We start from the raw sequence: 16703 nt of genomic DNA on the forward strand, positions 1-16703 counted from the left end.
CTTGGTGTTGTATATGCCGCCATCTACTGGACGAGATTTATTTTTCTATTATTTTCTATATTCTTTTAATTATTCCAGCATTTACCAGGAATCCTATTGTTATTCTCCTCCCTTCTTTAGACTTTGCAGATTCTACTATATTTTTCAAATTACATTCTGTTATTCCTGCCCTCTGCAGCCCTATCTTCATTCTTTCCCTCTCCCTTTCATATCTGGGACATGCTATCATCACATGTTCCACTGTCTCCCTCTGCCCACAGCTACACTGCCCAGCTGGATGTTTCCCCATTATCTTAAGTGTATTATTCAATTTACATGTCCTATTCTTATCCTGCTAATAATGACTTGTTCTGTTCTGTTCTGTTCTCCTGCTACACTTTGTAATTTATATAAATGTCTTCCTTTTTCCCGATTCTTGCAATATTGATTCCACTGATTGTTTATTTTTTTCTATACCAAACTTTTCCCTTCTGTTTTTGATAATTTTACTTTCATTTCCACCACTTCTTTCTTTACTGCCTCCTTCGCAGCTTTGTCTGCTTTTTCATTTCCTTTTATTCCTACATGAGCTGGTACCCACATGAACACTATTTCCCTCCCCTGTTGCATCAACCTGGATGTTTTTAACTCTATTTAATATAAAATTCCTGATGTGTTTTTGCTGTTCCGACGAGAAACAACGTTTCGCACGACAACGATTTGGGTGGGAATCTGAGTCAAAATATTATATTTACGCCTCTCATTTAATGTTTTAATGGACAAAACCACAAGACAGTTGAGGTGTATTAATATCAGATTGTTTTGTATAAAAAGAAACTTGTCCAAATTGTTTAGTGGGCTGTGTATCCAATAATTGTAAATCACATAAAATGTGTTTTGGGGTTTTTTTTTGTGAAAGAACTGCCTATTCTAATGTATTCTAGTTCCTGAGTTGGTGATATGATGTGTCATTTGCCTTTGGCACGAGCTGCTTTTTTTCATGGTGTCCTCTCTTTTAGAAACACTTTTGCATTGGACAAAATATTCCCAATCATCAGGTCTACAGATTATTTCTTTATACTTGACTAATAGCTGTAGAAGCTTTGAAAGCTTTTAACATTACTAGCATTTTAAATGGTGAACCATCTACCAGGTCTATTCTTTTCATTTGAATTACTTCAAACATTTTTTTTTTTATTACAGCATACCATGTGGTCATCCTGAATTGTAATGCTGGTATTTCCTTGTGGTATTTGTCCATTCAATTATGGTCATGACAATGAACATTTGATTAAGCCAGAGACAGACCACATACAGACAGCTCAACTCAAGGAGAGAGAGAGTGAGTGATGATGTGTGATGTGGGAGTGACCAGGAGCTACAGGTTCAGTATAAACTGACCAAGAACACAGAGATACAAACAGTACTGTTCCAGTGTCTCTTTTGTCCAGTTTTTCCTGGCAGTGAGGGATGATGAGAGTGGAAGGCGCCGAGTAGGGGCACAGCAGGGACACTCAAATTCACATTAAAAAAACTAGGTAACTCTGACAACCTAATGTGTGCATGTGATACATTTAATATCTGTGCTTTTAAATGTTGCCATTCTCTGTCACAGCACACACCTCTGCCTGCTTTAACTTCTGTTTGTTCTGCTGTGCGATGACGCTGGCGGAGGGAAACTGTGGTTTCAGCTTTTTTTCTAATGTAATTTCTACTCCTGTCATTTATTCTGGTAGTCCACTCTTCTCCAGGACTAGCTGTGATGATGGAGAAAGCTGCGCTGCTGCTGTTCTGTTGCCTGGTCATGTCTTTATCAGGCTCCCCACTCTACCCATCTGTTAGGTAAGTCTTCACTACACTTCTTCATGTCTGTTTTTTTTTCTGATTTGAAGGAGGGTTTTGAAAACTGATTGGTTAACTAAGCTATTTTTGCAGATGGAGATTGATAACACTGAACAATGTAGTCTATTATTTTTTCTGAGCACATTCTTTTTACACGTGATCACTGAAAAGAAACACAATTAATTGATATTTTGCAAATCTTTATTGAAGAAAAGAGGTAGTAGAGTATGGTTACGTTAACATTCATTTCATGGTAGTGCACAATGCAAAACACTAATTGAGCCTGAGTTTGACAGACTAGAAAAAAAAAAGTCACCTTCATGCTCAAAGTAAATGCAAATGTTGTTTTAAACCTTTCACTGCTTACTTTGCATGTCATAGCTGTGACCTCTGCACTTGTTATGCAAAGAAGGGTTGAGGTGTCTGCATTAGTTACTGTGTTACATTTACACAGCATTTTAATCAGAGTGTCCCGCGTCCAAGCTGCAGAATATGTAAATGTACAAGGGTGTGAGCATTTTGTTTTCAACATCCATCATAATTGCAAAAAATACTGAATTCTAATCAAATCAGTTTGTGTTTGGTTGGAAATGGAATATGTTCACTTACTCAAATGAAACACAGGTTTGTGTGGAGATATTTAATTGCAATTTTAACATTGCAACATTAAGTGTCTAAATCACAGGTTTGGCCAGAGGGATACATCCATCCTGATGACGTCTTCTATAAAGTATCCAGCAGAGCAGCTGGAAGAAGACACACGTCCTCCAAGGGAGCGAGCAGAACTGCGGTGCGTATGTTAATATGGACTGAGAGGCTGATGCAAAATATGGATTCAAGGGTCAGCTCACGTTAATCAAATGTACATATTCCACATTAATACATATTGTCTCAATCATCATTGTCTCAATATTGTCTCAATCTTAGTAGATTTAGTTTGTTGGAAAATTTTTAACCTAAAAGCTCATCTTAAGTGGTACAATTATGAACACACTGCAGCATGTCTGGACTGACATATTACAGATTCACACATAAATCTCACAACTATCTGCAGTTTCCTTTTTTCCACCCCAAAAGTCTATTCAATAACACTGCTGTGCATAAACCAAGCTGATATCAACTGTCCACTGTCCTAATTTTAGCTCAGAACGGCACGCTGATGCCATCTTTACCAACAGTTACAGGAAAGTCCTGGGCCAAATCTCTGCCAGGAAGTTCCTTCAGACAATCATGGGCAAACGGCTGGGGTAGGTAGAGCAAGAGGAATGCTGAAGCTCAGATTTGTGCAAATTCAAAAAAAGGCTGGTACAGAAAGTAGAATGTGATCATTGACTTTTTTTTCCCCACAGAGATGAAAGTGAGAGCTACATGAAACGTCAGTCAGATATCTATGAAGGGACCTTTAAAGAGGATCTTACGTCCATCCAGAGTGACCAGCGATACAGAGGGGTGCACGGGAATGTCATGAGGCCCAGGTAAAGGAATACGATATTCAAACACACGCTTGGAGGTTGACACATTACAATCAGACTTTTCCATGATTAGGTTGGTCTTTTACTAACCTGAGTCTTTCCTCTTCACAGACTGATCAGTTGAGGACAAAGTGAAGACGAGAGCGCCTCCTCTTCATGTTCATTGTAGCTTGTTTTCATTGACTTCCTCAGACATGTTCGTTATAAGTGAAAATCATAATCTTGTCTTTTGTTCCAAATTATTAAAGTACTGCTGTTATTCATTGTTATTAAAAGTTGTGAAGACAACCTACTGCCTGTTCCTGTAAGGATAAAAGCATTCTTTTATTTTCTTGAAAAGGTAGAGAAGAGCTTAGGTTGTGCTGGGGACTGCTCTGGAGCCCTTGGAGTTGATTTTTTAAAGAAGAATGATGCTGTTGAGGAACATAGTGGGCAATACTGCCCAAACTCTCCATAACATAGTGTTTAAAGAATAGAGTGTGTTCAGTCAGAGGCTTCTACAGCTCTGCTGCAACATAAAACGGTACAAGAAGTCATTTCTGCTAACAGCAATGCCCATACACAGAGACCAATTATGATGACCAATGAATAAATAAAAAGATAAAATAATTCAAATGACTTCAACAATATAATTTTCATTTGGGATTAAAAAAAAGAGACAAAAAAGGATGTGAAGACGTACAGGTTCCTGAAGCCTTCAGTCTTTAGTCTTCAGTCATGAAGCCTCACGTCCTGTTAGATTTTATTCCCATTGAATGGAATACTACCATACCATCAGAGATTGCTGTCATGATGCCAGGGCAGCCTATCTGATCAAGTCGTTTATGGCACAAGCTGCTTCCTTTTTGTTGAAAGGCTGATACTAATCACACGTCGTTCTGATTTTGGGCTTTTTGTTTAATTCACAACATCAAAATCAGTTGCTTGGTTGTACTTCACCTTAGATGAATGCGTTTGTTGATCTACATTTTGTAAAAATATGACCTAAACCTTGTGGAGGCATTCTCGTATCAAAAACTGATATTCTTCAAACACATTGTTTATTCTGAGTATCTGCTATGTTTGAACTGAGGCAAAGTAATGTGAAGTATTTTAAAAGTCATATATATTTGTTAATAATTGTCAATTCCATTCTTAGTTTCTGACCTTATCTGCCAGTTAGAACAGGTAAGGTTGGACCCCATGTCATAAATATAAGTACTGTCAGACAGAAGGTGGCCTGCTCTGAGGAAAGCGCAGCTCTGCAATTGCTCAAGTCAAGTCAAGTTGTTAATGAAATATGCTTCCTGTGCTTTTCATATTAGTCCAAATGTCTGCCCATGCTGTCAGTCTAAGTCAATTAATTGGCTTTTACTTAGTTTTAGAGAGCATATACATCTTTTAAAGAGGAAAACAGCATGTTTTCACGTAAAAATACAAATACTATCAAGCCTGACTTAGTCATGCCCAACTTAAATCTTAGTAAATATGTTAATAGTTATCTGGCTAACTTTTAGCTTCATACTGCTGTGCAGTGGTCACTGCAGATTCGTTTTACTGATTCTGATAACTTCCTGCTTATGTTACTGTTACACCACACTGCACATTGGTATTTAACCGTATCATATAATAGTTATCTGTGGCCACCATGGCTGCTGTTTCACAAAACACTATCACTTTGTTCAGTTCTTGGATGAAAGAGAGACATTACTGTGGAGTTATTTTTCCTAAATATGATGCAGGGGGAAATGTGGTCTATGTCTTCAAAAAAGCCTAGTGTGTAAATAATGGCAGCATTCCACTTAGGAAAAAAAACCTGCCATTGTACCAACAGGTTTATTGTCAAGGTTTAGTCTACAGGGGAGCTAAAAATAACTTTGCCATCTTTAAGGTTAATCATTACACCTGTGCTTTTCATATCTTCATAAGTCTAAGTTTCTGCGGTGTCTCTTTTGGTAACTAACAATTGTGCTACTTAAGGAGTCCTAAAGTACTCTCCACAAGAAGTCACTGCATTTTGTTTTAGCGCAAGGTGTTGCTAATGACAACTCAGTGGGGATTCAGATCCGTTTAGGTGTCTCTGTAAGCTTTGCTAGTGAGCCACAATGTATGGCAGCAGTCATCTGAGTTTGCACTTACATAAAGTTGTCACTGGTTAATAAATCATCTGAAAAGTCCAGATATTAAAGTGCTCATGATTAAGCTAATATGTTACCTCAACTTTGGTTACATGCTGCCATTCCAACAGAGCTCGGAATAAAATTGGAGGCCAATGTCGGAATGGCGACACTTAATATTTTATCAAACGTCCCGGCATTCCGACACTTTTTTCCTCCTATGGTCGGAATGGCGGTATGGTTTTTTTTTTGTTTTTTTTGACATACCGCCATTCCGACAGTTCCTTTTAATAGCCTATGTTTTACCCAAAACATTTTACACTAATGAAGGCGCCGGCAGATCAGCCTCGCAAACAAACTTTAATAATCTATTATCAAAATCCCCTGAAATGTCAAATATAAAAATACAGATATTAATGTAACTCTGGCGAGACTGACACTGATTAAGCAGAAATACAGTGTCAGTGACCTGTCAGCAGCCAACTGGAGCGGAGCTCTCCACAGAGCCCATGAGTCTTTTGCACGCTGTCATCATATGCAAAAGTAATAATTGCAATTACAGATATCACGGCTACTGCACAGGACACAGTTGCGAGCACTCTGCCTTGCCTTGCCAATAGGAGAGGAGAGAAATGACAGCATAGAACGTATAAAACACAACAAAATGCAGTAAAAACGTTTATTCATGTTATTCACGTGATTTATGAGTACTCGCTCCAATTATGGGAAGCGCAGATGGGCTTTGCGCATTTGGCACAAACACACAGCCGTTGCGCAAGGCTTTATACAGCCTGTTGATATCTTAAGGACCTAACTGGTCACACCTGGGAGTAAATGTCATGTAGAGATTGTTTTTACGTGACATTACAGCTGAACATATAGCTTTCATCCACAAACCAACGTGGGAGAGCCCGAAGACGCATGTGCCAGACGCACATAGGCATGCGTAAAACCAATTTTGACCACTTCATGCTGTTTATTTGCTTTCTTTTAGTTAACTTTCGTTTCTTTTGGATTCTTGTGCGTGTTATGGAGCCGTTTCGGCCCATATTTGTAAGCCTTTTTTTCCTGGATTAAATTTTCGGAAGTTGAAACAAGTGGCATTGGAGTGTGTGATTGAAAACCACCGCGGTCTTCTTCTCCTCCTCCAGTTGCCGAGACTTTGTTTTCAATTATGCTTATCTGTAAACATGTGTTAAACATATACATTGCATGAACAGAAAGAAGGGACTCGCCTGTTGAGTAACGCACATTTCCTTATACTGAAAGCCTTGTCGGAATGGTGGGACGTTTGCATGTCGGAATGGCGGTATTTCGGAATGGGTGTTGCCACCCCTCAACTTTCTATTAGAAGCTGCACTGTGGTTCGGTGGTTAGCATTGTCACCTCACAGCAACAGGGTTCCAGGTGCAAATCTCAGTTGGGGCATTTCTGTGTGGAGTTTGCACATTCTCCCCATGTATGCATTGGTTCTTTCCAGGTACTCCAGCTTCCTCCCACCATCCAAAAACATGCATGTTAGGTTAACTGGTGACTCTAAAATGTCCCTAGGAGTGTGAGCATACATGGCTGTGTCCTGTGAAAACAATCTGTTGTCAGTCTCCTCTCACACAATGACAGCTGAGATAGGCTCCAGCCCCCCCACAACCCTAAAATTGGATTAAGCAGGGATAGAAAATGGATGGATGGAACTTTCTATTAGCTTAGTAGCTATGTTTGTAGCATGGAGTTCTTTTTCAATTCTGTTTAAAAAAACAGATATTGAGGAAACTACTAACTGAATTGCAGATAATATACTAAAATGAACATTAGGTCTGGTTTAATAATCTTTTTCACTTTGGAAGGTTCCTAACTGCGCAAAATGACATGGAAGCATTTAACTAGCAGCCATGATAAGTGCTATTTAAATTCTCTAAATGCTAAAGAAAGACGTTTAAGTGTTTTTTTTTTTTTTACTATATCCTTTATCTCAGATAATACTGAACACTGAACCATCTTTGATGAAATAAAGGAGATAACTGGGTCCCACAACTTTCAAAGCGATACTCGATTATATTGGTCTTGTTTTAACTGTGACTAAGCTGCATAAAAATGAGAACTGGAGGGTGAAAGTGAACACCTTCTGTGGAGTCTCTTCGTTTTATGCCTTTTTTAAAAAAATATGAACTTTGAGTGTTACTTTGCATTATTTGTATTATCCAAATATGATGTATAACATAACATGGTTTCTGTGTAACAACTTGATAAGATTGCATGAGATGAAGTATATTTTTAGTCACTTTTGGTAAAGTATTTGTTGGAACTTCTTTAGTTTCAGTGTGCAGACCTGTATCACAATTTAGTGGAAGGTTGGTCAGTTTTTCCATTGTAGCGTAGTCGTCCATTTTTAGGTCCTTTCACAAACAGTTTTCAGTTCAGAAAAGGAGCTTATCGAGAGGATAGAAAGTTAAAGAAAAAAAAAAAAAACATGACCATGGCCATAGTTTGGCTCAAAATTGGATCGCCTCAGATAATCCTGGATCTCAAACTTTTGTGTAATTCTTCTATTCAAAAGAAAGTTTTGATATGTGATGAATATTTCAAAGAAAAAGGTGTATTTTTCGCTCAACTAAAGAACGACAAAACAAACTTGTGTTCACCTCAACTTCTTTATTCTTCCCCCTCTTCATTACAAAAAAAAAAAAAAAAAAAGTATCACATTCTGAAACTGCCCATGTTTTTTTAATCAATTTTTTTTTTCTCCGGGAGATCATTTGTATCAAATAGAGCGCCGCAGGCAAACACACTGGCATAGTTGGTAATGATCCGAGTGTCAGAGCTACAGCAGATGGTGTCGGCTGAAAAACATGAGCTTCTTTTGTGAGGTGAAATGGGCGCAGAGCGACAACAATGAGGAATGTACAAAAAAAAGTGGACAAAACCCAAATCTCATTTAGAAACAACAACAACAACAAAATCTCAGCTCACTTAGAAACCACTGGCGTGTTGGACAAAAAGAAAACGAATCTCAGGAAGATGAAGTGCAACAATCAGTAGAGTTTTACAGTCCTCTGTGGGAGAATCTGTCAGTGTTTGTCCAGTCTCTCAGAGACGCTGTCATGTCCCAATTTCTTCCATTTGGCAACACAGACAAACTGCATGTTAAAACTGTCGGTTGGATTCTTCACCATCCGCGCCATTTTTTAAAGATTTGGTTTTATAATAGCCCGATTTCAATGGAAACAAAAGATGACCCTCATCAGCGTCTTGTGATTTTTTTGTGCCTTTATTTTTTCTCCATTCTGAAACAGACAGAAAAAAAAAAAGTTACTGCAACCGCGAGGTAAATGGAAACCTCTCATTTAACAAGGAATCATGCATTTTGAAGCAAACACCTCCCATAAAACGGCTATGGTGTGGACAATGCAAAACTTGGCTCTAGAACACAAAACATGTCAAACGTTATGATACAACCAGAACCAGGAGTGGCAGACCACAATGGAGGGACCACCAACGTGTGGCAGCAGCTGTAATGGTCATGGTGGGATGAGTGAAGAGGCAAACCAATGGGTGGGGGGTTGGTGGGGAGGAGAGGGAGGCGGCAGCTACATGTGAACACTGAGTTAGTACGAGTGAGCACCACACAGCCATGCACGCTGTCACACAGTATGGAAATGCAGAGTGGATGCAATCTGTGAGGGGATGCCCTTACTTCAGCCTGGAAGCAGAGCCGACTCATTTGTTACAAAAGGGGGGGGGGGCTTTATCGAAGGCTCCTATACTTTGCCAACCTACTACTTTGCTCTGCAGCAATCCTGAAAGAGGAGTAAGAGACAGCGAGGTGTGGATAGAGGAGTTAAAAAGAGAGACAGGCACCAGCTTCAAGGAGACAGAAGGAAGATGTCGGCACAGGGAAAATGACACTGGCAAAATACATTGACTGAAATATTCTATTTGCTTAAAAGGGTTAAATGGGCTGTCGTAAGAGAAAGACGTGAAAGTGACCAATTACAGAGTGATCTCGAGTCAGTAAAACAGGCTACAAATTGCTCACTCAGGCCCTGGAAGAGCTCTACATATTGATGGTGAAGAAATTGCCCACTCAGATCGTCACTTGCAGATCTTGCTGCCTCGTTTCTCTCCTGCTGCACACGAGCTCTTCTCTTGACAGAGAACTTGGTATTGAAATTATCCTCTGAAGGCCCAATTTAGGAGCTACAGATATAGAACAGCCACTTTTCCTCGGGTAATAAGAATTACAGATCTTAAAGCAGCACTGAAAGGGGCCAAGGCTCTCTCTCTGGGATAAAGGACTCTCTAGCAACCATTTGTGCCAGGCACCATCAGGAGACGTACCTCTTCACTGCTTTCTGGGCCAGCATGCGGTTTCCAGCAAGGAAAGTTACTCCGCCGATGATGGCCAGGTACTTCAGAGTCTGAAACATGTTCAGGTGGGTCCAGTAGACATACATCAGGCCAAGCATGGCTGAAACGACACAACCGAGAAGGCTTGAGAGTTCACTTTCCACACAAGCAAAACCCAAATGATCAATACATTTAGTTTCTTATGAGAAATAAACATCTTTAAAATCAAAATTTGAATATGCTGCCTGAAATCAGAGAGTTCAAGAGCAGATTTAGCCGCTTCTGAAAGGGTGACAGTTTCCTATTCCTACTTCGTCTCGGGTCCGTTGAAATTCCTTATTAAAGATCACAAAATGGCTGTTCAGGCACCACATTCACATTAATGGGGAAGACACCAAAAAGACGAAAACCAGCACGATCCTTTTAAGTGTTTTTGTCCATTAGTTTGAGTACATTTACATCACAATTCTGTGCATCTGAGGAGTGGAGACCAAATCCAAACATTTTTAAATGTATAAATTTTTTTTTTTTTGCTTTGTTTCATATATTACTGTGCATCTATGTAACAAGCCCCTCCACATTTCTAACAAGCTTTAAAGTTAGTATCTGGTCTGAGCTCCTTTATTCTCCATCACAGCCTGAACCCTGTTCAACAAGCTTTCTGTCATTTCTTTAAGGAGTCTTCAGGAATAGTTCTCCAGGCTTCTTGAAGGACATCCCAAAGCTCTTCTTTGGATGTTGGCTGCCTTTTGTTCCGTTCTCTGTCAGATGATCCCACACTGCTTCAATAATGTTGAGGTCTGGGCTCTGGGGAGGATTCATCCCTCCATAAGACCTGTTGCCACTGATTTTCAGTCCACTTCTTGTGTCATTTGGCATAGCTCAGCCTTTTCTCCCTGTTTCCCTTCCTTAAGAACGGCTTCTTGACAGCCACCCTTCCATGGAGACCATTTCTGATGAGGCTTGGGCCAACAGTAGATGGATCAGCTGAAGGTCCAGATGCATCTCTCAGGTCCTGTGTCAGGTCTTTGCTGGATTATCTTTTTCTTATGTTAGATAGATTTAAGGCCAAACAGTTCTTCTGTTCTCCATTTGTCCATGTAGCTCAAATCTCTCTGGACACACTGCACATCATGCTGAGACATTCAGCTAATAGCTTTATTGGGAAGCACCTTGTTGGTGAAAAAACACCATTTCAAATCAGTCCAACTGTGATATCTTTGACATTTTCGTAAATGCAGTTAAAGAAAGGAGAACAAACGATGCATCTGTGAGACAGGCTGCTAGGGAAGTGTTCAAAAGTGGTTCTTTGCTAATTTGTCTGTTATTTGTAGACACGACACTGGTTCGTCCTTTGAGGTCAGTGCCTTTTTACCCCAAAAAGAACATTTTTCTCTAAAAACAAGCCCATCCGTGCCAGACTCACCTGCGTGTCCCACGTGGAACAGGATGGTGCTTGGAGAGAAGCTGAAGTTGGAGATGTTGGCCCCGAGCTTAAACCACTACAGAGGAGAGGGGAGATAAAACAATGGGATTTTTTTCTGCAAACAAAAGAGCTTGAAAAAAAAGTGTTTACCACCTCACAAACAATGCACTGACCCACTGCAACAATAAGTATTATTCAGCCACGAAAATGCCAGGGAACAAAAATACACCGTGGCTTTTGTGATTTCAAATTAAAACAGACATTATGTTCACGCTGGACTGTAGTTTCATTCACCGTGTTCCTACTAAAGAGCTTTTGTATGGGTGGAAAAATAATATATTGCTGTGCACACAATAATAACGAATGAGCTTTGAATAACAATAGAGAAAGCTGAGATCTTAGCTGTGTTCTGGGATAAAGCTTCTGAATGATTTCCACACTCGTTACCTGCTTCTAAACATGGCTAAAGTAAAGTGTGAAAATTATTACCAGAATGAGCAGAAGCAGGAAGGGGGACAGGATGAGTGCAGTGAAGGTGTTGGAAACCACGGTGGGAGGCTTCTTTTCTGGTTCCCTGAACAAGTGCTGCACAGACACAGTGAGAAGTTAAACCAGCGGGCCGACAGCCTCTGTATGCATCATGACCACAGAGCACAGCGGTATCACCTGGATCTCTGGCTTGGGTACATAAAGGGTCTTGGACTGAAGAGCGGCCGGGGCCTCCTCATCCACGAACTTCAGAACAACATCAGCCTGTCAAAAAGATTAAAACTCAACTTCAGAAACCCTTCGTCCTACAGTAAGCAATCCTTAGCATCTACACAAAGCCTGCCAGGACACTCACCACATTCCACAGGATGGGATTCTCCAGCGTAGCGTCCCCCACGATGAGATGGAGCGAGTAGGTACCGGAGATGGAGTCAAACTCGGACTTTCGCTCTGCCATGTCCAACTCGAACTTGTACAGATTCTTGCTGTCGGGTTCGGCCACGAACACGACCTCCTGCCCAGTTTTCTGATTGTGCAGCCGGACGAAGGTCTGTGACGGGAGACAGCAAGCACTTCTCACTAAGAAACACGGTCAAGAGCTCACCTTTCCTCGCCTAACTGTCACAGCAACTGGCTGCTCGTGATCGTCTTGGTCAACCACAAGTCTAATATAATGGCAGGATGGTCACAGAAGTGACGATGAACAGGGATTCACAGACTAACAGCAGCTGGCTGATTACATACCTGGTGAGGGGTGAGCTCCAGTCCAGTGTTGACGTCAACCAGCTGGAAGGACATGGCAAAGTTCTGGTGGCTGTCTGCGGTGAAGGAGCTTTTGGCTTTGGAGGGATAGTCCACCCTGGAGAAGAATAACACGCATTTTAATTTCACGCTACTTGATGGTAAGCAAGGAGCTGGCTCTACTCGTCCGACTCTTTTCCTGACCTGGTGGTCTTTGTGCCGATGCTCTGGTCCTTATCCACCACAGAGAGGTCCATGTTGGTAACAGCCACCTCAGTGGACACCTTCACTTTAAGCTGCAGGCGGGACACAGGAGAGAAGATGAGGATTATGTGATTAAAGCCAGTTGAGCATGAATGTAACTCCACTACTGTAGTTTTTTTTTGCACAGCCATTAAGTTGAGGGGCTTTATGGATGAGCAACCAGCTTTCCCTGGCGTACACATGAAAAGAAAAGAAACGATGTGTGTGTGACAAACTGCTCTCTGAGTGGCATTAGTCAGAAAACCTGCTTTTTAACCGGACTGCAGACTTTACAAGTACATTTAAAAGGGTAAGAACCAGCCGATCAGTCCCCAGAAGAGACTGAAATGGCGACATTCATAACATTCAAACAAGTTGTAAATGAGGAGCTGCCCCTCCCTAAACTCGTGGGTTGTATTTATTGTTCAACTGAAAAAAGAATGCAAACAGAAATGGCAACAGTTTTAAATCTGCACTAAACAGTGCTGCTAAGAACTTGCCTCCACGTGGTTGGCAACCAGCCGGCTGTCTCCGGTCACTGCAACAGTGAACTGGTAATATCCACTGGCTGGCTGGCTGGACATGAAGTTCAGTTCAAAGACGCCGCTGAAAAGCAGGAAAAGAAAACATCAAAAGAAAAGAACTTCTGAGGAAATAACGACAGCCCAAATAAATCTAGAAATAAAAAGCACGAACATTTGGGAAAGGAACTTATGTTGAGGTAACAGCAACCGACAGCCAATAAAACTGCTCAGAACCGTAGCTGGTGCTACAGCTTCTGTGAAGCTGGTTCTAGTTGTATTTAATTAGATTTTCTACAGCCAGAGAGCCACGTCTATACACCTCTCTAAACATCTTTGGTCACGTGTCTGAAATGAAAGGGCAGGGAGACGGGCTCATCTACACAGATCAGTGGTGGTCTTGTTTTCCCTGCTGATGTTTCAATGTCACTCTTTTCTAGTTGAGAAAAGCGGTTTTAAACGAAAGGCTAACCTCTATCTGTGAATGTGAGCAGCAGTGCAAAAAGGGATATATATACACAAACAGCAGCTGACTTTATCACAGACACTGTTAATAAACATGGCTGCAAACGCTGGTTAACACCTCAAGCAGCAAAGGGTGAGTGTGCGTGCTGCCTTATGCAGCTTTTCAGGACCAAACCGGCTCCAACTTGGGCTTGGACTTCAAACCAGGACTGAAACAGTTTTATGATGGTTAATATCAACATTTTCCAACCCTCCAACAAACAAGGGGAACTTTCTGTGGGTTAAGCAACGTCGAAATGGGCGGTCATGAGCCTTTATTTACTCCAGCTGTTGGCAACCCAGAGATTACCGTGAGGCCAACATTTATCTCTCCGGTTATACGTACTCGTTCAGAGTGAATGGTGCTTTGCTGAGGATGCTGCTCTTAGAGCCCACAGCGTACGCTGACTCCACCAGCACGTCGGCTGAGGCCAGAGGTTGTGACATGACGTCGGTGACGAGGAGCTGTGGATCAGACGAAGAGACAGCATCACTGTGAGGCGATTGAAAAACACATGGAAGGCGGCTGCTGGAATGAGATGTAGCAACTTTACTGCACCTGCAGGGTGGGCTGGCTGTGGGACACCGTGGCTGGGCCCTGAGCGCTGACGATGACCGGCACGTGGAAGCGGTTGCCGGACAGAGCGGCAGCTGCGCTGGCCACACTGAAGGCCTCAGCCAGAGAGTCCCAGGATTTCTTGCTGAAGATGGAGTTCACCAGCTGGATGACCTGGTCCTGAGGGGAGAATAAAACCTCCATCACTTTCTCAGACAAATACACGTTTCAGACGACTTAACACCTCACAGACAGATATCAGACCTCTTTCAGAGGGGGCTCCATGTCCACGTGATCTGACAGGGCATAAGCAGCGGTCACAAACATGGCGGTCGCCTCAAGGCCTTCTTCAAACTGCAGGTAGACGCCACCGAGATCATCCAGACGGGCAGTCAGATCCTGATGGAAGAAAGGCAAAAGAAATGATCAAACCCCATATTCCTGGAAATTAAATTCCAGTCCAAAAGCGGCTGTGCAGCACCACCTGGTGGAGATTACACAGCTCACCTCAATTTCCTCCAGAACTCCTCCAAGTTCAGCCTGCTGGGAAAGGCGGGAGGCGGTCTGCAGAGCCAAGATGATGCTGTCCAAAGAGAGCAGACGTGCGTGTTGCAAATCACACCGTTCATACCATACCAACTGCAGGACCTTCCACACACAGAATGTGTCCTCACTATCAGAACATGCAACACTTACGCCATAACATTGTCCTCCTTGTTGATGCGAGCCGTCAGGGCTCCCATGACTTCCTGGGACGGAAGAGGAAGGCCCACAGAGCTGAGCGCACTCACAGCGCGATGGATCTGAACCATGGACGAATCTTCGCTTACTGCGGCCAGAAGGATGTCGCGGGTTTCATTGGAAACAGGGATCTAAGGAGAGAACAAACTCCGACAGGAGTAGTTTGACATATATATGTGTATACTGTCCAGGTGAGGTCTCGTTATGTCCTCGACAACAGAAAGAGTATTTCCATACCTCACATCCTGAAATGGCCTCACTGGTCTCAGCCACAAAGAAGACAGAGTCAACACTAGTGGGGTCGAGCTGAGATTTCAGGTACCTGCATACATCCTTTAAAACACGATTTAAGCCAAATATCAATAAGGATTACTGCTCATCGTGTTTATGCTGATATATACACTGAGAGGGCGGATTTTAAAATGAGTGTAGAAATGAGTGAATAATATCAACCTCGCAATGCAAATTTTCTACCTTGTGGTCGGGAACAGCTGCTCCAAGCTTGGTGAGCCCAACAACGGAGTAGTATGCGGACTCCAGGTCGTTGAACGGTTGGCTCAGTAGGTTCTGCAGCCGGGCCACATCAGACAGAGAGAGGTAGTGCGACGGTGTGAGCCCATGAGCTCCAACCAGAGCCAGGAAGAAGAACAACCCGAGCGTCCCTGGACACACCGAACAGAGAATGCAATGTTACACATTTCTAATAAACTACCTCCGATAATAATGTATTCATTCATTGAGGTGACGCTTCCTCGCTCGCTCGCTCATTGAGTGTTTAGCCAAAAAGGCGAACAAGCTAACGTCAGGAAGAAGCAGCACACTGCAAACACCAGGCGCCATTTTTTTAATCTAATTCCACAAATGGTGATTCAATAACAACACACACAGCATTAATCAAACCAAAATGGCAAATATGCAACGTTAGATTCAACATTTTTAAATGAGTATACTTACTAGACCGGTCCATGTCTTGCCTTCTTATGCAGCGTCACCAAAACCAACGAGTACTTCCGGTGTGTCAGAGCGCATTCTGTCAGAGGACGGTTAACTTCCGGCTGCGCAGCTTACCTTTCAAATGAAGCTCGTGAGGTTCTAACTGACCCCGTGGTATGCACTGTTCAAATTTCGACATATTAAAATAAACAAATACTTTTTTCTTTTTTTAAAAAAAGGTCTTGAATGCAGAGTACAGAGTCCAAAACGCTGGTTCTAATGGATTTTATTTAAAATCTATCCAATTTTCAGTACCTGTCTGAAGGAAATGTTTTGGAATGTTACATTAATACAAAAGCAGTTTTTAAAAATAATTTCTAATTGATCTTCTTGATTTTTTTCCTTTTGGATATTAAATTCACATTAATGGTCAAATTGTTCAGTTTTATTAAAAATGTGTACACTAACCTACCTAATAAGTCAAAGATGTCTTTATGATTTACTGAATAGAATGCTCAATAAAAATAAAATAAACAAAGCTTGAATTTTAAATAATCTTTCCAGTACAACTCTGTCATCTCCAGGAATACTCAAATGACTCTGCAGTTGTTGGGTGTATCAGCGATGGTTGCATGGTGTGGGCACAATCATCTCATCTTGAAAACAAACAATACCAAAGAGACGATTGTGGATTTTTGGAAGACCGGAAATAAGCTGGACACTATTTTTATCCTGGGAGAAGAGGTGGTGGAGGACTACAGACTTCTGGGTGTTCATGTGGACAGCAGACTGGATTGGAAATGTGACAGCGAGGCT

At 41.7% G+C, this 16703-nt stretch overlaps 2 protein-coding genes across 4 annotated transcripts; one reads left to right on the forward strand and one right to left on the reverse strand.

The window, feature by feature from the left end:
• Nucleotides 1-1381: 1381 nt before the first annotated feature.
• Nucleotides 1382-3573, forward strand: ghrh (growth hormone releasing hormone). Of its 2 annotated transcripts, none has more exons than XM_072383209.1 (6): nt 1382-1517; nt 1716-1821; nt 2507-2611; nt 3000-3068; nt 3171-3296; nt 3405-3573. In XM_072383209.1, the coding sequence occupies exons 2-6, from the start codon at nt 1742-1744 to the stop codon at nt 3415-3417; spliced, it is 393 nt and encodes a 130-aa protein (XP_072239310.1). In that variant the 5' UTR covers nt 1382-1517; nt 1716-1741; the 3' UTR covers nt 3418-3573. The 2 variants fall into 2 exon arrangements, with proteins under 2 accessions (XP_072239310.1, XP_072239309.1); XM_072383208.1 differs by having other exon boundaries at nt 1383-1517; nt 2964-3068.
• A 4277-nt stretch (nt 3574-7850) lies between these two features.
• On the reverse strand, nt 7851-16004 carry rpn2 (ribophorin II). Of its 2 annotated transcripts, XR_011915219.1 has the most exons (18): nt 15909-16004; nt 15429-15616; nt 15192-15287; nt 14910-15085; nt 14721-14796; nt 14478-14612; nt 14217-14393; nt 14004-14122; nt 13133-13238; nt 12594-12685; nt 12393-12507; nt 12004-12198; nt 11826-11912; nt 11649-11744; nt 11160-11235; nt 9725-9854; nt 9081-9183; nt 7851-8670 (listed from the first exon to the last, which is right to left on the reverse strand). XR_011915219.1 is itself a non-coding variant. In XM_072382885.1 (17 exons), exons 1-17 carry the CDS (start codon nt 15919-15921, stop codon nt 8655-8657), a joined length of 1893 nt encoding a protein of 630 aa, XP_072238986.1. In that variant the 5' UTR covers nt 15922-16003; the 3' UTR covers nt 7851-8654. The 2 variants fall into 2 exon arrangements, 1 of the variants encoding a protein (XP_072238986.1); XM_072382885.1 differs by lacking the exon at nt 9081-9183 and having other exon boundaries at nt 15909-16003.
• Nucleotides 16005-16703: the final 699 nt, after the last annotated feature.

The sequence above is a fragment of the Leuresthes tenuis genome, unplaced genomic scaffold (assembly GCF_036924035.1).
Source record: "Leuresthes tenuis unplaced genomic scaffold, fLeuTen1.0.hap1 SCAF_3, whole genome shotgun sequence".
NCBI classification, from domain to species: Eukaryota; Metazoa; Chordata; class Actinopteri; order Atheriniformes; family Atherinopsidae; genus Leuresthes; species Leuresthes tenuis.

Bases quoted from the DNA above. Each gene is read 5' to 3' on its own strand.
- ghrh (XM_072383208.1), top strand. From the start codon at position 1,742: ATGATGGAGAAAGCTGCGCTGCTGCTGTTCTGTTGCCTGGTCATGTCT. The intron at 1,822-2,506 runs GTAAGTCTTCAC...TCTAAATCACAG, and splicing joins CCACTCTACCCATCTGTTAG to GTTTGGCCAGAGGGATACAT. The intron at 3,069-3,170 runs GTAGGTAGAGCA...TTTTCCCCACAG, and splicing joins ATCATGGGCAAACGGCTGGG to AGATGAAAGTGAGAGCTACA.
- rpn2 (XM_072382885.1), bottom strand. The intron at 12,199-12,392 runs GTATGTAATCAG...CTCCCGTCACAG, and splicing joins TGGAGCTCACCCCTCACCAG to ACCTTCGTCCGGCTGCACAA. The intron at 11,236-11,648 runs GTAATAATTTTC...TCTCCTCTGTAG, and splicing joins TCCTGCTTCTGCTCATTCTG to TGGTTTAAGCTCGGGGCCAA.